Source organism: Grammomys surdaster, unplaced genomic scaffold, assembly GCF_004785775.1.
Source record: "Grammomys surdaster isolate TR1022 unplaced genomic scaffold, NIH_TR_1.0 126189, whole genome shotgun sequence".
NCBI classification, from domain to species: domain Eukaryota; kingdom Metazoa; phylum Chordata; class Mammalia; order Rodentia; family Muridae; genus Grammomys; species Grammomys surdaster.
This window is the reverse complement of record NW_021620995.1, coordinates 3619506-3644257: the sequence shown is the minus strand read 5'-3', so window position 1 is coordinate 3644257 and position 24752 is coordinate 3619506. Positions and strand designations below refer to the sequence as shown.

Sequence of the window (24752 nt, the reverse complement as noted above, 5' to 3'; positions counted from 1 at the left end):
ATTCTAAGATCAACTTGTTTAGTAATCAAGTGACATCCCAAGTACCATTCATTTATTCAGATGTTCGTATTTAAAATTATTAAAATCAAAGATTCAACTTAAAAAGATAAAGTATCATTTATTGAAGCAGTCTTTAATGTAGAATGAGTTTTTACTGTCTTATTGCTTTGTTTGGTCTACCTAAAAGAAAAAAAAGCCTCTGATTTAAAAATACTTTTCTTTTGACCAGTGCTTGTGGAAGGAATACTTTTCCTGTGATATATGGTCAGAAAGCATTCAAATACAAATTAATGCACATAAGGAAGGATAAATGGGTATAAAGGCTTTGAATAATTATGTTTACATAGTGCCTATTTATTCTCAATATAAAATCCAAGGTAGCAATGAGAAGAAAGGAGATGTGATGCAGGCATTGAATGGAGCTCGTTCTCTTTGTTCTTATGAAAGTACAAAATTTAGAGAAGACAGCATGTCAAAGGAAACAAGTCCTAATCAAAAATGAAGCATAGCTAAAATATTATGCTTGTCTTGATTCTGAAAATATATGTGGAAGTGATTATTGTTACAGTAAAACTAAGATTTGAGGAAAATTGCTCTTTTTCTTTTACTGACGATGTTTTCAGAGGAGTGTGAAGTCTAGGTTAAAACCTGAAGAGCACAGCTGTGGGAGGATGTTAAATGGACCTTGCTGCTATTAGTTGCCATCACTTTGAGGCTATACAGATAACTGAAGAAAGGATGGATGCAGGGGACTTCTCAAGGATGGCGTTGCACTGATATGGCATCATTCCTTACCCTATGTGAGGATTTGAGCCATGTGAGTTCATGTTCCTCAAAATGTCTTAGAGATGAATGTGTGCCTCTCTAGTTTATAGACACAGACATGTCTCTGCATGCATGCCATGCAGGGTAGTATTTGCGGTTGATAAGTTTTAAGGATAAGAGAAGCCATGTGGTGAAACCCTGCTAATGAAAGTCGTAATCTACCATGTTAAGATAGCTTTTCTGAGTTCTATGCAAAATGGAGGACTCACTTTAACAGCACAGTATCCCTTACTCTGACCTTGTGTGGGGAGATCTGCCTCCCACAACTGAATTCCTAATACTTTAAACTCTAGCCAGTGAAATATTACCCTAAGAACAACCTCTTCCCACTCTCCAAGTTTCATATGTAGACCTGATTCACTCTGAATAAAATATGTGTACAAGCCCACCCTGAATAAAGGTATGCTCACAGGCTAAGATTATCTAAGAGCTGTCTCATTAGAATCCTTGACACCCCCCTCCCCTCGCTCCTCTCACTCCCAGCTGGAGCCCATCCATTTTAGACTCCACTTCTTCCTTCCAGCCCTGTGTACAGCTACTGGATACCCTGACTGGGAGAGCATGGAACCACAGCTGAAACCCAACACACATACTACAAAGCCATGTAAATTGCTTTGGTTGTAAAGCAGGGAGAAAGATTAGACTAGTGTTGACTCCAGATTTATGTAAAATGTTGCTTATAAGTAGGCTTCTCATTAGTGTTAAAAATGGCCTTCATAGAGAATTGTTGTTGGACATGTGCAGTTACTCAGACAGCGAGAGTATATGTACAGTATTAACAAGGAAGGGACACACAAGTTTCTCTTAGAAGTCATGGGCAGCACTTGGCTCTCAGCCTCTTACAAAGAGTTGTGGTAGGGCAGGTGACAGTCACGTCTAAGTAAGGTACTTTTCTTCAGCTTCTTCTTCCTCCACACTGTGTTCAGTTCTGAAGGTGTACCCCTCAGAAGCTGTTAAGTTGGGATGGAGAGATTGAAGGACAAGTTAAAATAAGTTGAACATCCACATTTATACTCATGCCTGTATATGTAATTGTTAGAGCATGGTCTATATTGAGAAGCATGAGAAACACTAATATCGACAAGCATGGAAAGCACAAATATTAAAGCTTTATTAATGGATTCTCTATTCATAAAAAAATTCTTACAAGTTTAGATAATATAATATTGAGAATATTATTCTGAGGTGATATTGCAAAAAACAATATCAGAGTAACAATTCTTTCATTTAAATTAGAAATTATTTAAAAGAGGAATACATTTACTAATAAAAATCATGGGGTAGTAAAGGAGACACTAAATAGAGTCTCAAGAAATTAAAAACTTTATAGAAAATATTGGTTCATATCAGTCTGTATTGAATACCTATATATCACTAAGATCAAGATGACAAACCCAAAGAAATTACTACTCTTTTTGAGTAGGCAGTTTACTCACCAGTTACTAAGGCAAACATATTGGAGAAGATGACCAATCTTGATATATAAATTAAAACAGACATGGAAAACATTTTTTATCTGTCAAAATCAGAAAACTGAAAAGATTGCTGGTAGTATTGGAGAGGACATAGAAATATGTGTGATGTATACATAGAAATGTATACATGTGTACATAGAAGTACACTCATGTAACAAGCCTCTTTTAAGTTTATCTTAAAATACTAGGTTGAAAAACAAGGATGTATGTATGGGCGGATTACAGCAGGGGTCAAACATCAAGACAGAATAAAGAGAATGTCTATTGACAGTGAGATTATTAAATAGTATACATTGATGCAACTGAGGAGTTAGGCACAGCTGGCAAGCTCCCGATACAAAAAGCAAAGTAGAATTCTAAGTGTGTTTGGTACCATGAGTTTATCTAAAGAAAGTTGGTGTGCATTTTGTTCTCAGATATTTAAATGAGAGAGCAGCATCTTGTATATGTATTCTGTTTTTCAAGTTTACAGTCTTTATAACAAAAAGTGCCCTTTTAGAAAAATGTTTTTTAGCAAGAACAGAGTCTGCTATTGCTCCTAACAAAGAACACTGTCTCGGGCTTGTTTACTGAGTTGCTTTGTTATGGTGCAGATGGCCTGATAACACGGACCACATTTCAATTAGGAAAAATAAAAACAAATCAGCAGAGCTAATAGTATGCTGTCTGCGAAGCTTTCACTGTGACTAGGAATAGCTTGCAGAGTCATTTTATATTCTTGTAGTAAATTGGTACTCATTTAATAATCACTTTTATTTACAGAAGTTAGTTTTGGAAACATCTGGATAAATCTATGAATAATTTAAGTCTTCAATTTGTGATCATTGCCAACTAGTGTTTCTTAAGCATTTGCCGGAGTGTGAGAATGCTGGGTGCTGTAAACACTATGAAACTGAGAAGTGTAGGAGGTGTGGTGACTAGCATTCAATCCTGTAACTACTAAACCTGCAGAGAATGACGCTTAGTGTTAGATTTCTGCCGGCTTCAGAAGGTTTCTGTTAAGTGAACTGACTTTCAGTCAGAAGATTCTGAGGACCAGAGCTGATGACATCACATCACTTTCCATTTTTTTGATTCCTTCTTGTACTTGGCAATGCCACTCTGTTACCAGTTGCAGGACCTTGAAAGGCAGCCTGATTTCTGTTTGAGCTAGATTTGAAATCCCAGTGATTAACCAGGGGACCCCTGCAGGGGACAGTAGGCCTTTCACCAGGCTCCCAGACTCCAGACTCCTGACAGGAATCAGCAGCCCTCCATAGATTTGTGTCCTTTAGTCATGTAGGGCAACGCTCCCACTAGCTCCTCTACAGGTAGAGGGAGTGATCACTGGTCAAGTAGCCTCAAGACAGATTTCCATATTAATGAGGTACCTAAAGGCCAGAAGGATGTAGCCAATTAAGCATTCCTTCCCAGACCCTCCTTCTTGCAAAAGGTATTTAACCTCAGGCCCACCCTGAAAAAACTGGGGTATAGTTCTTCATCTATTTTTCGCCATGACAATAAACATCTTAAGACTATGGACTGTTTCTCTTTGGGATTTGCTATGGAGAACAGTGGAGCAGGCCTTCACCTACAGAGCCAGTGTCTAATCTCCTGCAGAAGACCTCTCTTTGTTCCTAGCCACAGTGACGACCATCCCAAGCAAGTCAAGTGAGCCTCAGTGACCAAACCAAGAACTCCCATCTCCACAGGGCACAGCCAGAGTTTCTCTCCCCCTTTTTCTCCTTAGGCCGGGGCAGTCCAGCTCATATGCCCCCACTTTGTTCTTGGCTCTTTTAGGGCTCCTAGCAGCGCCTAGAGGCCGAAGAGCCTGAGAACTAACCAGGCTAGCTCTGGTTCCCCGGGACCTCAGACTGTGCTCTCCTACCCTCAGAGCACAGTGGGGTCCTAAAGCTTCTCATAGCCCGCCTGGCGCAGATGTGGGGAGAGTACAGTTAAACTTCCCATGCCTCTGTCTCCATGAGTGGCCCTAGCCCTATGGCGGGAAAGATGCAGAACACACTTTAACCCATCAACTGGTCCAGGACACACACTACAAGCCAACAACCAGTTGCTGTTTCCAAGCTGTTGGTTTGAAAACAAGATGTGATTTTTGAACAGCTACGATTTAGACAGTAGTGTTTAAAAGTCTTACAACTATAAATTAAAAATTGAAAGTAATTGATAGTATCTCTGTCAGAGGTAACTGCTGTTAACTTTTTTTTGTTGTTGTTGTTGTTCTTATTTTACAGTCTTAAAAAAGGTAAGGTTTAGCAGTTGAGAATACCATTTTTAAAGGTGCTTTTAGAAAGAGAACAAAATACTATTTTATATGGCATGTCTGCTATGTGTTACATTAAATACCGATTGTACACTATCTTATTTTGTACTCTTTTGCTGTGATAAAATATTTTGACAAAAGCAACATATAAAGGGGAAACAGTTCACCTTAGCCCATAGCTCAAGGTGACAGCCCATCATAGTAGGTGTGGTGGTTTGAAGGAGAATGACTCCCATAGGCACATGTTTGAGTAATTGGTCCCCAGCAGATGGAACTGTTTGGAAAGGATTAGGCTATGTTGCCTTATTAGTGGACTTGTGTAACTGGGGATAGGATTTGAGGTTTCAGTAGCCCAGGACATTACTTTTTCGTGTGGATAAGGATTTAAGCTATCACCTACTGTTACTGTTCAATGCCTGCCTGCTGGCCTGATGCCATGCTGCTTGCCATGATGCATCTGCAACTGTGAGCCCCCAAATCAATCAGTTTCTCTTATAAGTTATCTTGGTCAGGCTGTATTGTATGGGAATAGAGAAGTAACTGAGATGGTAAGGAAGTCAAAATGGTAGGAATGTGAAGCAGCTAGTCCTGTTTACAGTCGAGAGCAGATAGACAGTGAGTGCTGTGTGCTTAGGCTCAGTGTTGTAACATACTCTGGTCAAAAGCAGCTTGGGGAAAAAGGACTTATTTCTCTTACCCTTACAGACCACAATCTATACTTGAGAAAAGCCAAGTCTGAAACTTGAAGCAGGACACACTCACAGGTACATCCTTAACTAAGCTTTTTATATAGTCCAAGACCCTGTGTCTTATATAGTCTAGGACAGTCTCACTGTGGGCTGGATACTTGTGTATCATTTCTTAATCAAAACAACTTTTCCATTGACATGTCCAGGAAGAGACCTGTCTGATCTAGGCAATTCCTGAACCAATGCTTTTCTCTCCGATGGCTCTAGGCTGTGTCAAGTTGGTAGTTGATAGCTAAGTAAGACTCTCTTTCTGTCTCACACAATACAGAGACACATGAGTCTATATGTACCCACATATACACACAGACATATGAAAGTTTGGTTTTGCTTATGGTAAAATGGTTTATCAGGTAAGCCTGATGGCCTGTGTTTGGTCACTTTGGACAGAGAGAATTGAATTCTGCAAACTAACCTCCACATGTGTGCTGTGGTACGGATATTACATAGATACATACAGACACACAGACTCAGACACACATGCAAACACACACACACGAGACCCTAACAAGGGAGTCCTGAACTATATTAATGTAGATAAAGCAAGCACTGCATAAATATGCATGTGTTTACTTCTTCTTATTTTTTTTAACATTTAGATTTAATTTTAAGGTTTATATTTGTGTTTTGTGTTTATATAATTTCGTCTCCTTTCTCCAACCCTTCCAGCTCCCTACTACCCTATTCTCCCCCCTATCCCATGTATACAAATGAATAAATATGTGAATACAACCTGCTGAGTTCCTTTAATGTTGCTCATATTCTTATTTAGAGCTTACTTCTTGGATTGGATAATCTATCCCAAGTCTCGTACTTGGAGAAGACCGATTCCTGCTTCCTCTGTCAGCAGCCACTGCTTACCTGTAGTTCTTCATCTAGGGATATGAGGCCTTTTAAGATCTTCTACAATCCATGCTGGGATGTCAATGATCAGATTTTCCACAAGGTGCAGTAGTGAGATATGTATCCTAGGGTACACCAGCTACCTAATTGGTCATAAGGTCTGCACAATCAGAGAGAATTCATTCCTAGTTCTTTACACTCATGCAACTGTCTGTGGCTGCGGAGGCCATGGAACCTAGACGATAACCGACTACTGCTAGTTTTTTCTTCACTTGAATGTCAGTGTTACTAGTTGCTTCAAGTTTCTACCACCTTGCTAAACACAAACACACGTTGAATACATAGCTATAAAAACAGTGTTTGAATAGTTAAGTCTCATAGAAAATACTTGCTTGTAAAGAGTAGAAGAGTCTGTTTTTCCTCCTAAAATTCATGAAGCTTGTTAAAGGCTTGCCAAAAGTAAGTTTTCAAGTGTAAGTTGACACAACTGAATAGAAATTGATTCAGTTAGCAAGGGGAGAGTAAAAAGTGGAGTAGAAGCAAAAGGTTCTGATGGGGTGGGGGTGGGGGGAGCAGAAACCCAGGGCAGGAGCCAGCTGCTTTAGTTGTATCAGCATCCATAAATCCTGAGTAGAAAATGAGCTGGAGGAGCATAAGGGGAAGAGGGACGTGGACAATGGAGTCAAGACCTGTGAGATTAGGAGAAAACAGGATGAATGTCTAGTGAGAAAAGTAAGCAGTGACTGTGCATCAATCTGGCCAGCTTTGTTGGTAAGGAGGAAAGAGACGAATCTTGCTCAAACTTTTCAAAGGGGGTGGCGCCATGATAGTATGGTCAGCTCTCTTATGGCCAGTTTTCAGGCCTCTCTACGGAATCCTAGAGTTTTGAGGCATATAGTGGAGAGTATTTTGGACTTTGCTGATGGTTGAGGAACACAGTACACAGAAAAAGCGGGGTAACACAGAGAAATCAGGACCTTGATGTCAGCTACTCCAGGCTGTGGACAGGTCAGAGCATTCCTACTCTGCGACACTACCCAGAAGTGGTCCTGAGGTTTATGGCCAGAGAACAAACAGAGAAAACAGTAAGTACATTCTAAAATTCAGAGTTAACTCTCAGTTCCTTAACTTTTGGCTCAGTGTCTATGGAAGTGAAGCTTACTTCACCTTAAGGCATGAAAAGATAAAATATTAAAGTATAAATTTTAATAAACTTTGATTAAGAAAAAGACACTTGTCAAATGAAACTCAGTATTGTCACTTTAGTTCTTAGGAATAATTTAAATGATACTTTCAGTCATAGGCATTTCAAAATCTTTGGAATAGTACATTGAGGAGTAGTTAGATTTCATTTTTTTAAAAATAAAATATGTAGTGCTTAGTGATATTTTCTTTTATGGCCATATATAGACTGAGAAGACTGACATCAGTAATAATGGCAGGTAGATTCCTTGCTCCTAAGTTTCTTGTACTGATATGGAAGAGGTGGAATTCAAGCTCCAATTCAAGGGGATAAATAAGTACATGACACTGTGTGAAGTCTTCACGCATTGTCAAAGACAGAAGCCTGGCATTAAAAACTGTCTGGGGAATGGTGCTGATGCTACAATAAATCTTTGCCCATTGTGCCCTTTCTTCATCTTTTGCCTCTTTCTTAACAAAGATGCTCTATTCTTTCACTGCAAAGTAGCTTTGTTCACTTGGAAGTCTTGAAAGTATGAAAGAATACACAGGCACAATCAGGTATTTATAAAACTAATGTTGGTTATATGATAAATTACAGATGAGAGAAGACAATGGTATAAATATTTCTAATGATTTTGACAAAGAATTAGTATATAGACCTGGAATGGGTTTTGTGTTTTGATTAAAAATGAAGCTTCAAAGGGGGGGAATAACAGTCTATAGAAAAATACTAATATATGAGTATATTAAAATAAATACTTAAAGATTGTAAGTTCCAGATGTTCAAAGTAAAGTTATGTTGCACCTTTTAAAATCTCATTGGTCTTAGTATGGAGAGAGCAGTCATTCGTGACTAATGGAACTATAAAGTCACATAGAAGCTTTGAAAAGCTATTGAACAAACAAAATTATATCTTTTTTGTTTTAAAAGTTTTACTCTCAAGGCTTTATGATCTGGAATAAAGTCACTAGTAGTTGAAGGTATGTTAAAAATGTTGGATTTGCTAAAAAGCAAATGGCTTGGTATAGTATGCTTAGTGTAACAACTGGAAATCTATCAGATAAAACCTTTATGAGGCATAAATTATTGAGGAAAGTATGATATGGAAAACTAAAATATACATTTGAGGAAGTTTCCAGACCTTTTCTATTTGTAGTATGTGTGTATAAATATATGGTAAATTGTATCTTAAGCTTGGTTATTAAAATACAAGTGTGTCGGTCATGTTTGTACCTTATGAAGTGACATGAAATATATAAACCAGTGGAGGATTTTGTTAGTAAGATGTAGTAGAACTGATTAAACAAGCCAGTGAATGGGACATTTGTTTCCTTTCAGAAGCCAATATGGTATCAAAAATTGCTCTTAAAATCATATAAGTTGCTGTAGTTTGAGTTTCACTGTAGAAAAGCACTATTTGCATTAATCTTGGTTATACATATGTACCTTGCATTGATTAAACAATGACTAACCCGTGGGTAGAAGTTACCTCCTTAGTGTGGGGTATGGGGTGTGTGCATTTCACATTCTGGTTCTGTGCCTTCTCTGTGTCCATTCTTCCCATGTTTATAATTTATAATGTAGCTATGGTGTCCCTAAAATGCTACAGCTGTCTCAGCTATCTGCCTTGTCCCATGTTAGTGCCTTTCTCCTGTCTAGTCCCCATCTCTCAAGACCTGGTTTTGAGGGCTGGAGATGTAGTCAGTTCAAGTGCTTGCCTTGTGTGATGGTTTGAATGTGATGACCCTCATAGTCCAAGATTTTGAAGTTTTCCTCCACAGTTGGTAGCTGTTTAGTTAGTCTTATGAGGTATGGCCTTGCTGGAAGTGTGTCACTACAAGTGGGCTTTGAAATTTCAAAAGATGCATGCCATTTTCAGTGTACTCTTTCCTGCTTCGTCTGTTCTTTCTTCTAAAAGTTGCCGAAGGTCTTGGTTTTTATCACAGCAGTAGAAAAGCAACTAAAGCATTTTGTAAGCTTGGAGAACTGGTTGATCTCAAGAGTACATAATAAAAATGCTGGGCACGGTGGCTGGCACTTGAAATTCCAGCACATGGGAGGTGGAGACTGATTGATACCTTAGGCTTCCTGGCCTGTCTCAAAAAATTCAAGTGACTGGAAACATTACTTAGCAGTTTTCAGCACTGATTATTTTCGCAAGGATCAGACTGTGTTACCCAGCAGTCCTTTGTATCTCTAGTACCAGAGCATTTATTATCATCTGTCTTTTGTGCACAGTGCACATATGTGATACACAGTGCACCCATATACATAAAATTAAAATAGATAAATATTAAAAACAACAACCCAATGTTGACAGTCTTTGAGAACAATATGCTAGGTTGTTCTCTGATTTCCACAGGAGGTTTACATGTCCACATATACCTACCTGCATACACACTTGGAGACACACAGACTCAAGTCCTCATATGACCAACCTAGTTTTCAATTGTATCTAGTAGGAAAGTACTCACCCTTATTTCTACATTATTATATAGTCTCCTCTCAAGGCTACTGTGTAAAATGGCAATCATTTGTATATTCATATTCTCTCTTCTCTTCTCTCTTCTCTCTCTCCCTCCCTCCCTCCCTCCCTCCCTCCCTCCCTCCCCCCCCCTCTCTTGCAGAAGACTAGATTCCTATCTAGTCATACTTTGTAACCACTACATGCCCTTTCCCTCCCATCTCCCCGACAGACTTTTATTCATTGTGGAATTAAGTTCTCAGTATAATGATGCATGCCAGCTATAGGTACATTCTAATTGTCTCTTTTTGTTTGTTTGTTTTGTTTTGTTTTGTTTTTTGGTTTTTCGAGACAGGGTTTCTCTGTGTAGCCCTGGCTGTCCTGGAACTCACTCTGTAGACCAGGCTGGCCTCGAACTCAGAAATCCATCTGCCTCTGCCTCCCAAGTGCTGGGATTAAAGGCGTGCGCCACCACCGCCCGGCCTCTAATTGTCTCTTTAGGTGGAAAATTGTGTTACACTGAGCACCTTAGAAATGATCAGTTTAAAAGGATGTTAGGAGTCTACCAGTGTTAGATGGCTACTTTGTTAATTTTTTTAGATGAGACATAGTAGTTCACTAAATTTAGGTCTGTTAACCTTTCCTTTAAGGATTATTCATATATAGTCTCTTCATAATAACACATTTGGGGAAATGCTGCAGTGTTTTGCTTTTCCCTAATCACCTTGGTTGTGAGATGAACATTAGAACAACAATCTGGTGCTGGGCCCCAGGTGCTTCTGATTTGATAATTCAGTGTTTCCAGCTTATCTATATCTTGCAGTCTGCTGGCCCAGCCTTTCTTCTTGTGGTTTGATTTAGAACTGCACTTTAAGAAGTGTTCATTACAAACAAGACATGCTTAGAGTGATGGTGATAGAAGTATATTCAAAATGTCTTTCGGTTTTGCAGCTACCAGCACTCTGGAACCACAGAATATCTTTCTTAGGCAGAGAAGCTCTGCCTTTCCTGTCTCCTAACTGGTTATGGTGGATTATGATTCAAATATCTTTGTTTTCGTCTTTATGTATCCCCCTACACTCATCCTTTATCTTTATTACATAAAGAGTAATTTAGAAAGTGTGTAAGAGTTTGTACTTTTCCCTTTTGTTTTTATTTTTAATGTGTATGGATGAGCCTCCATACCTGTCCATGCACCACCTGCAAGCAGTGTCTATGGTGGTCAATGGTGGGTGTTGGATCCCTCATGCTGGAATTGCAGGTAGTTGTGAGCTGTCATGTGGTTGCTGGGAATCAAAGTTCAGTCCTCTAAAAGCACATACCCTGCCCTGAACCACTGAACGATTGCTACAACTGCTGTATTGGCTTTTATAGATGTGCTGACTCATAGGAACTTCCATGTCTAGAATGGTAGGTATGTAAGAGAGGCAAGTGGTTTCTTCTTAAATCAAGAAAAAGGAAGGAAGACTTCAGCTGTCAGTGTTCCCTGTGACACTTGTAAGTACAGCTCAGAATCACAGAGGCAAATAATTGCACAATTACCTGGAGGAACTGAATGCAAATTGCCTAATTTTGAAGACTGGAACATCTGGTGTTTTCTTAGCCCCTGTCCCCTTATAGTAAATGCCCAAAGAAGTTTTGTTGTGGTTTTCTTTTTTTTAATATAGATGTAATCAACATAATAAAGAAGATAATGAACCAATGACTAAGAGCATCACTCTGGTATTCTACCTGCTCAGATGTACCAAGCAAATCTTGATTCTTCATTGAACCATCAAATAGAGGCTGGCAAATTAGAACGTCTATGTTTGTTTAGTCAACTCCTCCACCCCCATCCTCAGGCTCCTTTTGGCTTTAATCAGTGTTGCTCAGATGACACTAAACATCTTTCCTTTCTCAGTGTGCTCTGAAGATGGCAAGTGGAGGCAAGTGGCCTATGTGACTCCACGTAAATTTACCTTGTATTATTCAACCAGGAAACACATGATATTCCAGAATTTAACATAAAAGTACGCAATTTTAGACATAGTGAAAAATTCAGAAAAGTTATTAAAGTTAAAAATGTTTTGCAATATTTAGTTTATATTCATGTGGCAACATCCAGATAAGCATACCAATTGATGAACTTTCACTGACTAAACACAACAAATGACCTATTTGTATCCACCCATATCCTGTAATTTTGCTTTTACTAATCAATAACATATTGATGAATTTAAATCAGTTGAATATTCCATGTTTCCAAAGAATAATGTAATTTCTCATTATATCTTATTGTTTAAGAAATAATAGTGAGATAAACATCAAGAAAAGTCTGATCATGTTCAGTACAGAAGAGAGCTATTGCAAAATACTTGATAGGCTGTTGGTAGAATTTTAGGTGCATGGACTGAAGATATGGAGAGCTGATTGTGTATCTGTCTATGGAAAATGTGTATGAATGCATGCAAACATTTCTACGTTTTCATTTCCCTTTCTATAGGAATCCCTAACTCTTTTTTCTGTGTCTGCCTGCCTGCCTGTCTGTCTGTCTCTCTACACATACACACACACACCAAAAAAAAAAAAAAAAAAAAAAAAACTGGGAGAGAGAAAGGGGAGGAAGATTCATATTGGTAGCTTGCAATTTAATATTGTAGATTCATTGTATCTTTAATATGTTAATATAGTAACTTGTTTATCTGACCTAAAGTCCCTTTAGTTTGGATTTACTGCATTTTTAAATTTCTTCCCTCCTTTCTAAATTTTCGTTTTTTCTCTTTCTTACTTGTTTTTATCACCCTTTTTCTTTTCACATTAGAACAGTCTTGTGTAATTTCTTGTCTGCTAACTAGTGTACATTATTTTATATACTTATTTGCTGAAAAATGTTCCTTCAGTAACAAAAAGCAAGTATACATGATTGCAAGGTGGCTGAGCGGTTAAGGGTACCTGCCTCCTTGCCTGATGACCTTATTGTGAGCCTCTCAACTCACATGGTGAAAGGAGAAAACTTGATCCTGCAAGTTTTCCTCTGACTCCTGGCCGGCATCTCTCCTGTATAAACTACACACTTGTGTGTGTGTGTGTGTGTGTGTGTATGAAGAAATTGGTAGGGCTAGGGAGATAGCTCAGCAGGTTTTTCCCATGCACGTTTGAAGATAAGGAACAGGAATTTGGATCCCCAGTGGTCACTTAAAAAGCAAGCTAGACACAGTAGCACAGCTGTAGTCCTGTGCTAGTGCAGCAGACAGAGACGAGTATCCCCAGGGTAGACTCTGTATGTTGAGTGTTGGAATCAGTGTCTCACATTCATCAAGGGACCCTAATCATGTTGAAGATGGAGAGCAATCAAGGAAGATGCTGAGAATGATGTGCACCTGATCAGACAAATGCCACCACCCAAACACATGCGCACATTCGGACATGTATACAAATAGGCAAAGAAAGAAATACACACATAGGGAAGAAATAAGTATATTATTGAAGGTAATGGCCAATGTAGAAAACATGTACAATAGAGGTTGTATTGTAAGTACTGATAGATAATGAAACTATAGTGTGTTGAATTTTTAAAGATTGATTCAAATTAACATATAATTTTCTAAAATTAAATTGGTTTGTTCGGCTTTAACATTTTTCTTTGTGGAGTATTTAGAAACTAAACAGGCACCTTTGTTATTATTATATATCTTTGTAACTTTTACTTGGTAATTCTAAACTTTTAGCACGCACTATTTTAAAAAAGTATTTTAAGTAATTTTACTCATGTGTAGTGTGCATCAGTGTGGGTAAGTGTACATGAGTGCAGCTGCCTGTAGAGTTCAGTGATGGTGGGTCTCCTGGAGCTCGTGTTGCAGTTGGCTGTGAGCACCTGATGTGAATGCTGGCACTGAACTCAAGTTCTCTGCAAGAACATGATGTGCTCTTAACTGCTGGGCTGCCTCTCTAGCCCCAACATGTGCTATTTTAAATATATAGGTAAACAGGTGTCAAGAGCTATAGGCAGGGTTTTGATATACGATACTGCTCATTAAATGCTTGATTTAACAAGGGAGATTCTTATGAAATGTAGTTTGGGTGCTCAGTGATCTGTCTCTGGTACTTTTAGCTTCCATGTTTCTGTTTTGAGTCTGTATAAAATCATGTGAGGTTAACAGATATTATTGATCCTACAAGTTGATTTGAATTGTAGATGTCCCGAAAATGAGTAATTTATGCTGCTGACACACCTTAGTGTTTCTGTTGGTCAGTGACATTAGACATGCTTGAAATTATTTAAAAATTCAAGAGAATTATTCCAATACATTTGAATAATAGCATACATGGTAGTAGTTAGGTCGTAGTTATCCTCTTGACAGTGATGTGCTGACTACCCTTGTGGTAACTCTGCCCTCTTCTTAAATTATTAACATAAACTCATTAAAATTATTCTTGGTATTGGGATCTATCTATCTATATATCTGGAATTAAAAAAAATGTAAGACTGAAGGAACAGAGCTAGTTAACTTATGGTTATGGACTTAGAAGTCCTAGGGGTAGATATATGCAGCTATGGAACACACTGAAGAATTGGGCATTACATGTATTCTACTGATATCAATGGCTGCTTTCTTTTTTTACTTTTCCTGCTTTAAAATATAAAGTGCGTGACAAAGAGAAGGGCTTATTCTAATAACTAACTTTACCTCAGCCTGTTTGTATTTGTCACCTAAGTTTTGATTTTGTTAATCTTTAGCTGCTATATATTTTGGATATTTATATTTAAAATTGGCACTCTTCTAAGGAAAGTTAAAAGACTAGTGTATTACGTACAATGGAGAATGCTACAAGGTGAATTTTGGGTATTTTCACTGAGAATTGAGGGATGTTTTAGTGAGGAAAAGAGCGAGCAGCAGCTGTGGAAGTGTGTCTCCGGTTGTTAGAAGCCATCATATTGAACAGTATTCGGTACACAGAGGTCAGGGATGAGTCCTTGCTGTCATTTCCAGGTGCCATTTCTCTGCATAGTTTGTATATATATCTAGACCATGAATTTTCTCTTCATAATTTAAAAAATAAGTCAGCATTAAATGATAGCTTCTTCAAAGTTGTATAAAAATCATTGAATTGTTTGACAGAGGTGAGCAGGCCACTCGGTGACTACTCTCCACTGGTAACTGTACATGGCTATTTTGTCAGACATGGGATTCTGACTTACTGTACAAAGAAATGATCTAGGCTAGTGAATTTGCCTTTTAGCTAAGCTGAGATGAAAGGAGGGAGGTCCTCAGGCAGGAACAAAAGAATCTGGTCAAGACAGGTCAAAGGAAATGGCTACTATTACCTTTAATAGTCACTTAGCAAGAACGAGACTGCTTGGGTGTCGATGAATAGCAAAGGTAGGAGTATGAATAAATGTGTGCTTGTTACCTTTTATGCCCTTGGATATCCTTAGTAAAGAATATGAACAGCATAATCTCTGTACTTTTCTCCATCTTGCATTTGGTATTCTAGAATAAATTTTACCAAGGGATTAAAAAGATTTAAAAATTATGTGGGATAAATATCCTTCTAATTTTTGTGATGTCAGGCAGACATCCTTATCTCACTAATGTGTTTTGATACCACAGGGGATAAAGCTTTTCAAGTATTTTCATCTTTATGGCTAATGGATTTCAAGATATGCGGCAGCAAGCATCCTTCCCATCTCCCTCTACCCTCCGCTTCCTTTGAAGTTAGGTGAAATGAAAGGAACTGGAGACCTGGGATGAGAAAGAGGCTTTCTCTTTCTTTATACATTTTCCTCCCTCTCAATTTTATTTCCTTTATACTTTTATTTTTATTTTGGTAGGGAAGTTGTTTTTTAAATTAATTTCCTGATTAGTTGGTTTCTTTCCTGTACTTTATCTGAAATGTTGCTAAGTAAGCATTTGCTTCATAATCTCTTGCATGTAATATGGATATTTTCTGGGTGATTGATTTCCTTTTCTGTTCTTATTTCTATTCTTTTATTTGCATTTTATTGTAACCACATCCATTCACTGAGTGCAGGCATCTTGCAAAGAACTTGTGAATTAGTTAGAATGGGCTGCTGCTCTACTAGGGTGCATCACACAGAGATGTTAACATTTGCTAATAGTCTTCCTTATTTCTAGGAGATTTGGCTTTTTAGCTCATTGATTTTTCTTCCTGTAACTAAGCAGCAGCATTGTCTTTAATGACTTCCCTACAGAGAAGATTCATCCACCACTTCACTTTGTTATCCCAGTCAGCTCTAGAACTGATACGTAAATGAGAGAATGAGCCTTTTATTCTATTTTGAGAATAAGTCTCTGAGATTTTAGATACAGTTATAGTGAGTAGATATGATGAATATTATAGTATATAGCATAGTGAGTTCTAGTGAGTAGGTATTGTTCTTTGATATCATCAAGAGTAAAAACAGTTTCCCTAAAAGAAATTTGCCTTTCATTGCTAGTTATGTCTTATTGCATAATGTTTTGGCAAATTAATATAGCAAAAGAAACAGACAAAAGGAAGTACTAGATTTTTAACTTGTTTTTGAATGTGCTCAATTCCTTTTCTTTGTACATCTAATCTCAGAGTTTTCCTTATTGTTACCTTGATGTCTTTCTCATTTCTGATCTGGAATCCATTCGTATCTTCTGAACAGGTCTCTGCTGTTGATCTTAGGTTGTATATCCATAGCATTTTCAAGCTATTTTAGTAGCCTGGAATCTTTCAGCCCCAGAGCCAGCTCTTTTGTTTCCTTAGACTCTAATTCCACCAGGCATGACAGAGGCCTTTGAATTCTCACTTGTGGGGCTTTCACTGATCACCGTAGTCAAAATTGTATGTGTCATACTATGCTTGTTTCTCCTATCTGCTTATTTTTCTCACTAATGTTCTTACTATTTATAGTACAGGGTGTGTGTGTGTGTGTGTGTGTGTATTTGATGGTACTGGGGATTGTACCCAAAGGTGTGCTAGCCTTCTCAACAATTAAAACCACACGGATATGATGTGCTCACATTTAGTAGGCATGTCATGTGTTTCAAGTAATGAAAGAATTCTAGGTCTTTGAAGCCATATTTTATATACACTAGATTTTTCCAAAATCCCTCTTGGAATATTAAGAGTATAGTGGGACTTTACCAGTTAGTTTATTGTATGTCTTTTTTCATCAGTTGATTATTTTTTCTTTGTACATGCTTTGCTATTGTTTTAAGTATTACTGTGTAATTTGTGAGTGTGTGTGTGTGTGTGTTTGTATATGTGTGCAATATGGAGTAACTGTAGAACCAGCCAAGTAGAAAGGAACCATTTGTGGGCAGGAGCGAGAATGATCTTAACGGGTGGGGTGTGTATGATGGAACAATAGAGAAGAATGGGAAAGGAGAATAAAAAGACAGGAGGTTTAGGTGGGAAGATTAGTGGGGCAGGACAGGAAAGGATGACTAACGTTAGGGTGTTTACAAAAGGATATTGGAATTGAGCTTTATGCGCGCACACACACACACACACATAAATTTTTTTCACATATATGTTTCCTTGGAGTTACCTTGCACAGGGCTTTATACTTATACTAGAAGCTATAGATTTGCCAAATTTAAAACCAAATTGGGTACCTCTTATTGAATTGTTGGTCAGAGGATGTCTTGAGATTCACTAATGACATTAAAAAATACATTGAGGGTCTTGAGAATGAAAATAATTATTTTTTTTTATTGAGTTTCAATAGTCAAATGTGCCTAAATGTTACTTTATTATGTTTCTAATGGTATGTACTTAATAACTCTCCATGACATGTTACATTTGATAAAACAATTATTGTCATTCTCAAAACGTTCAGTGGTCTTTTTAAAAATCATTTGTGAATAAACTTATGAATTTATAGTTTTTTAGTTAGAATAATGATTAATATCACATCAAAATAGTAATATTGTTAGTTGTATCTAGCTGTCACTAGGAAAGGTGTGATGATTTTCATATTTTACAGATAATCTTCATGGAACATGAGTTAAAAAACTTTCTTTTGATTTGTTTTACAGGGAAGTCTTAGAAGTAGCCGACAGATCTCACCCCAGGAATTTATCCATGAGCTGAAAATGGGGTACACAGACGAGAGACTTTTCACATATCTGGAGTCACTGCGAGTATCATTGACCAGTAATCCTGTGAGGTAACTCAAATCTGGATGTCACTGTAGTACGTTACTTAATTGAACGCACATCATCAATGCCATTTTTATTTAGTTCAAATTCAAATAGCTAGTATAAATTACCAGTTTCTCAATGTAAAAACCCATACCAAATGGTCACTGTGAAAACATACATACAAGTAACATACAGACTAAGCATTTTGAATTATGTTTTTAGGAACACACACCCACTTACACACACACTCACACACCTATGTAACAAAAGAAGAAAGCCTTGAATTTGAAAGAGAGCAAGGGGCTTGGTCATGAGAAAGTTTGGTTGGGATGAAAGGGAAGGAAGAAATGGTGCAATAATATTGTCTCAAATTAAAAAAAAATTATTAGGGAAAGAATATAAAATATATTCATAAACAAAAGGTCTCACTTAGTGAGAAAATCATAGCTGACGGACTTAAAACAGTTTTATAAAGTTCTTAAAAACTTATTTTGTGAGAGAACAATCATAATAAAAATTTATCAATTTAATATGAATGTTTTACTTTCATATTGTTAAAATGCATGCTGATTCTTATTTGGCACAGCTAGGCATACCACTTGTTCATTATTTCCCTCTTTTTAAAATGGCCATAGATTAATGCTGCTATATTTAACAAATACAAGAAGGTAGGGTGTAAAATCAAGTTAGAATTTTAAGCTTACTAAGCAGCCAACCAACAAAACCAAACAAAACCAAAACAACAAAACTCATCTGAAATCCAAATTTAGCAGGGCATCTTTTATGTGACATCCATACCATATCTTTTTCTACAGATCAAATTTCCATATTTTCAGACTGGGCTACATTTTGGTGCCATTGAGAAATTTTGATTTGAGGTGTATTGTGTTAAACATTTAAAAGGCAAAGTAATGGTGACAAACTGACCCCATTTAAAATTATGCTTAATTAACAGGACAGAATTCAGTTTTCATAGAAACTTTATGCTAACTCTGAATTAGGTGGTTGTCTTTACTAGAATATCCTTGCAATAACTTAAGCAGTTGTCAGTAAAGGTTTGAGTGGTCAGAGTCTTAAAATGCATCTGAGAAAGGTGATCATTGGCTTTTTGTTATGTAATTAGTTGTTTTTTTTGATATTTATGTCCACAATATGAGTAAAAAAGTGGAAAGCCGTGATGGAATAGTGCAGTTGGTTGGTGTTGGTATAAGGAATAACGTCCTTGAGTATTCTCTGTGATAAGTACTTTTTTGGACATATTTAGGTTCGACTGTAAGAGGAGAAAGTCTTTGTACGCAAAAATATTTGATACCAAAGTCTTATGTTTTAAGACATGCAGGCGAATAGGGACAAATAGTAACCACACAATCATATAGTTCAGTTTTATGGGGTTTTTCTTCTGCTGTGTTTGTTAGACTGTGGCCTAAAGATGGCTGGGGGATGAAGGGTTTCCTATATGCTGTTCATGCTCTTCATCAGTCTGTTCTCAAACATGTGGGAAATGGAAGAGAGTTGTTGACTGAAAAAAATGAAGCTTAACTTAACTGTCCCTTTTTTGTCTTGTTTTAGCTTGTTCATTATTACAAAGAGACTGAATAGAGAGTTTAATAGATATATTTATAAAATGAGTAACTTGTGTCTAGCTCAATTTATACTTGTAAAACATATAGATTTAAGCATGTTTATTAGAGCCTGGGGAGATGACATCGTTAGTAATGTGTTTGGCATTCAAGTATGGGGCCTGAGTTAGGATTCCCAACGCCCATGTAAAAGACAGGATGTGGTCACTGAAGATTTAGAACCAAGAGCACCTCCACAGATTTCTGGGCAACCAGTTTAGACAAAATGGCAAGCTTTGGGTTCAGCGAGAGACTTTGTCTCCACAAATAAGGTGGAGACTGATTTGAATAAGACACCTGAAATGAACTTGTGGTGTGTGCACAGTATGTGCTTGTACACCTATATACATGTGTATGCACGTGCAGAATGTACCATGCACAAACACACAAATATTTATTAAGAATCTACTCTGTTCTCAAGTGCTGTATTGAGAGTGTGGCTTGAGAAAGACATCCCTGTTTCTATGGTGTTTAATTGGAGTTAAAGGATGTTTTGAGGTAAATAAGGGAGATAACTACACGCATGTCTTCTTATGTTAGGCACAGGGAACCAGGGAGTCTTCGTATGTTTTCAGTAGAAAAGGTAGATTAAAGTCCAGCATGATGGGTCACTGATGATGTGCTGGCTGCTTTCCCAGTGTAACTATTCACCCAACAGCTTCTTCCCCCTAGATGATGCAGACAGCAGAGGAGATAAAAGTGAAAGGGTTTGTAGAAATCTGTGCATATATGATGAGTTAGATAACCTGTTGAGATTTTACCTCAAAATACTGAGAAATTATATTCTGTATTCTCATTCAAAGAAAATCATTAAAATACCATTAAATACTTGTAGACATTTTTTTCCCTGGGTACAGAGATTTTTGTGGCGTATTATTGCAATTTACTATATTTCTATGAAGTTCTTTTAAGTGAAAATAATTAATAATCTCGATGGAACAATCTTTCTAGGAGAATTTTCTAGATTATCTGTTCTCCCCATCTTTCACTAGAGGAATGCCTTGTAACACTTGGCTGTATGCCCATGACCAGCTCTTCGGTCTTTCCTTGTATGAGCTGTCAGATTGATGTGCCCAGAAAGTCAGCTTTCCATGACTGCTTCTGTCCACACAGCATGTGACTCATCCAGTTAAGCGCTTTGGATCATTATTAGATGTCAGCTTTCACTGGACAGATATGAGTCTCCTCCTGTTGTGGTGGTATGTTTTCTTATTAGTTTAGATGGGGTCTAGCTATCCTGGAACTTGCAATCTTCCTGCTTCGGGCTCCCAAGTTCTAAGTTTATAAATGTTTGTCTCCACACAGAACTTAAAATTCTTGAATGCTATGGATAAAGTACAGTGAACTGATCAACGGTTTGTCTACAGTACTGCTTCAGAATTAGAATTTAGTTAAACCAAATTTAGGGAAATCTAGCCATTCTGCCATTCAAATTAGTCCTGCCTCCCCCAACCTGGCCATGGAATTTCTCAGAACTGCTCATCAAATTATGGAAACTGCTTGACAAACAGAAGAAATATTAATCTTTCATCATGCAGATAGGGAAGTATGTGAAAACCAGGTATTAGAGACCTGCTCCTTTGCCTCATTTTTATGAAGATTTGATGTGAAGTCTGTAAAGCTCTTCTGTTTGAGGAAGTTCATTGATTATTCAGTATTCTTTGTGACAGTTTGTAGCTAGTTTTGAACACTAGTGAAACGATTAATTTTTTCAAATTACCAAATATAACTTTCAGTGAATCTTGACAGTAGTTCTATTTGAGTGATTGAGTACATTGGGTAAAAGCAGAAACAGGTAGACACTAACATCATTATGATTGATTTCAAGCATTTATAGTTCTTACCCACTTATACATATGTCAGATTAGCTATAGGATGCATCTTTGTTTTCTAATTTTGGTGTGCCTGTCAAGTGTACTCAGTATAATGAAATCATTTTTTTTTTGTATATACATTGTGCCTTTTCAGTTTTATAAGAGTTGTTTTCTCATTTAGTAGACATTTTGTTAGTCTATTTAAAAGGTAGGTTTTATAGTCTTGATAAAACTTTGACAAAATCATTTCAGTGAATTTTACAGGAAAATATGTTTCCACCTAAACAAGTAAACATGTTTGTTTATCATTATTTAGTGCGTTGAGTGTTAATTCCATAGTCTTGTTTGTTAACATTCTTGGCTAGGTAACACAAAGCATGTTCCCTTAGTGTTTAAAGCTGGTGGCAAGCAGTGTGCTCACTGGGACCAACATGATCTGAAGAAGTCTTTAAGACAAAGGTTTTGACATCACTAGTATATTTGATCTGTTTTAATTTTTTAAAAGCAAAATATTAAAAATATTGAAAGGACTTGTAGCTATAATAAAACACCTACCAACAGGGTTGGTTTATGCACTATTGTAGCCTTGAAAAGTTCATATCCCTAGAAAAAACAATCATATACCCCTGGCCTGTGGCAAGTTCTGTCCTGATATTTGAATTTGCCATTCCTTTTCTTTCCACTGCATTTTCACTATTCATATAACTTGGTTTAACTCATTTTAAAAATTTTATTCCCCTCGTGACTGTGTGTGACATTTGAACATGGGCACATGCAGCCACAATCCTGTGTGGAGGTCAGTGTCATCTCTGGAGTTGGTTCTTTCCTGCCATCTTTTGGGATTTGGGGATCCCAAGCTCCTCTAATAATGAAGCTGTTTCACCAATCTGATGACTTGTCTTTCTTTCTTTGTCTTTTCTAGCATGACTGAAGTGGATTTCTCTTCTACAGATCTATCTACAGGTTATGTTTTCCTTCACTATTCCTACATTCGCTCATATTAGTGTGTGTAGCTGTGCTTGCCTACCACAAGTAATAATATGCTTTGTTTATAGCTTGATAATCTTTGTTCTTAACTGGTAGTTTTATTTTTTTGTATTAACTTATAAATGCCTTGGAATTACTATCCAGCATTTGCTTTTGAATTTCTACGTTGAGCCCTCTGTTTAGCTGCTGCATGCTTGCTTTCCTCATTTCCTTCTGTTCTTGTGCTTTCTTCTCCTTTATCCTTGCTTTGTATAGAATTTTGATTTTCATTTATCTTTTCTTTATTGAAAGCATGAGTCTTTTCTGATTTTATAATAGACCAAAATTTATTTTAACTACATAAGCATGTAGTTAAAAAGGGAGAGAAGTACTAGTCTTTAGTTTCCTCTTGAGTGAAGGAATACTTGAATATCAATTACTAATTTAGCTAGTAATTTGAGTGAAATTTTAATTGTATCCTTTTCTTTTTAATAGTATAGGTAGATATTAATTCAGGTACCTACTTAGAGTTCCTTTGAGTCTGTTGATGGGAATGTCTTTCTCTGACTAATTCTTGCCTGAAGTTTTATTTGCACTTGCTTCGGAAGGGAGGATCTCATGATGCAGAAGACATACTTCTTACATATGTTTTCTTAGCATGTCCATAGTTTGTCTTCTTCCCCTCTCTGAGAGTGTTTGAAGCCCATCTAAAGCACATTCCTTTGTAGGACACCTGCCAGATCTCTCTTGGCTCTTTTCTATGTCCTTGGTGTTACAGAGTATTTTTCTAATGATAGAATTTACTTTTTAAGATATCATTCCAAGTTCCTCCAATAGTTTGTCTTTTCTGTTTTTTTCTGAAAATTTCAGCAATTTGCCCTTTAAAATAGTTTTTTTTTTCCCTATTCAGGGAACGTACATCAGAGCCTTTTTACTATATACACCCCCTTTTCTAATCCTGCCATTTCTACTTGCCATTTTTTCTCTCTACTACATTATTTGTTCTGAGTTCTCAGAACCAGTTTTCTTGCAGTTTACTTTCATTGGACTGTTAGTTGACCATCTTGCTGAAGGTGTATATCTTTGAGACTCTAGCATTTTCTGGTCTGTTCAGGCTTGATGGGGTACTCTAAATTACAGTTGTCTCACAGAGAACATTAGATTTCTGGAGCTTTATACATGTTCAGTTGAGTAAAAGAGTCTTGAAGCTGGCTTTTCTCTTTTACTCTCTGTATGTACTTCTCATTTAAATCTCCACCACTACCATCACCACCACCATGATGTTTATTATAATTGAGACAAAGTCTCACCTTGTAGTCCAAACTGGCTTTGAACTGGAATCAGTACTGGACTCACAGGGGTGTCCAATCATATATTTGACTTGTATTTACAAAGTAAGGAAACTTTTTCTTAACACTGTAGGTAGGAATTTCAAGTTGTATTTTAGTGAATGTTAGGAGGGCTATTGAGAACATATCTTTAAGACTAGAAAATAATAATGAATGTAAAATTTTAAACTATAAATATACTCATTAAGTTCTAATTTCTCTGAATAATGCATTAGAAAAATGAAAACTTCTTTTGGCCAATAAATTACTAGGAACGCTCACAGTAGCAAGGTGTTTTTTGTTTTGTTTCTGTTTGTTTGTGTGTGTGTGTGTATTTATGGTTATGCATTAGCATTTTAAAATCTTTTTTATGTTACTCAGTATTCCTTCCTTATTATAAACTGCCCTAGGCGGTTTTTCTTTTAATGATATGTTTTAAATTAAGGTACAAGATGCATATTTAAAAAATGTTAATGATAAAAAATATTTGAGAATATATACTCAGGTTTATGGTAGTGTCTGTAATGATGGCTTCTGAAATGGTGCACTAGAAGTTCCCTAGGTGACCCACGTTCTTGTGCTCTTCTTCTGTGTCTCTCTTTATAAACACGGGCAGGTCTTAGACTGCTTCCTTCTGTTAGCACAAGAGCTGCTAGTCACTGTGGTTTTTTATATTTAATTAATTAACTTCAAATTAGAAAGTGCCGCCTCTTTAATTACTCAGGAGCCACATGTGAATAATGGTTGCTGTACCGGACAGTATGTAGAGACCGTTTCTGTCACGATGAGAATTCTATTAGACAGGGCTGTCTAGGGAACTTAGCTCTTATATGCATGTTCCCTAACTCCATTTACACAGTCTCTGTGGTCATCCAAACTCACTGTTCAATTCAGTACGGTAATATTTCATAAAAAAACAATTGATGTTCCAAGAACAGTTTTAAAGCCCCTGGAGGATAATTGGACATTGATATCAAGAGGGCCCTGAGAGTAGGAAAAAGTGGTCTGTGGAGGTTGCCTTTGGCAAGAAGTCCTTTTTGAAGAATAAAGATTGAATGGGCTCTCTGACAGTTATGAAGGGACCAAAAAAAAAAAAAAAAAAAAAAAGG

General features: G+C 37.0%; 1 protein-coding gene across 1 annotated transcript in view; it reads left to right on the top strand.

The window, feature by feature from the left end:
* Diaph3 (diaphanous related formin 3) overlaps window positions 1-24752 on the top strand; it is a 449417-nt gene that overhangs the window by 83063 nt on the left and 341602 nt on the right. The window contains exon 5 of the mRNA XM_028758331.1: window positions 17812-17942. Within this exon, the coding sequence (XP_028614164.1) occupies window positions 17812-17942 (131 nt within the window). The remainder of the gene's footprint in view (window positions 1-17811; window positions 17943-24752) is intronic.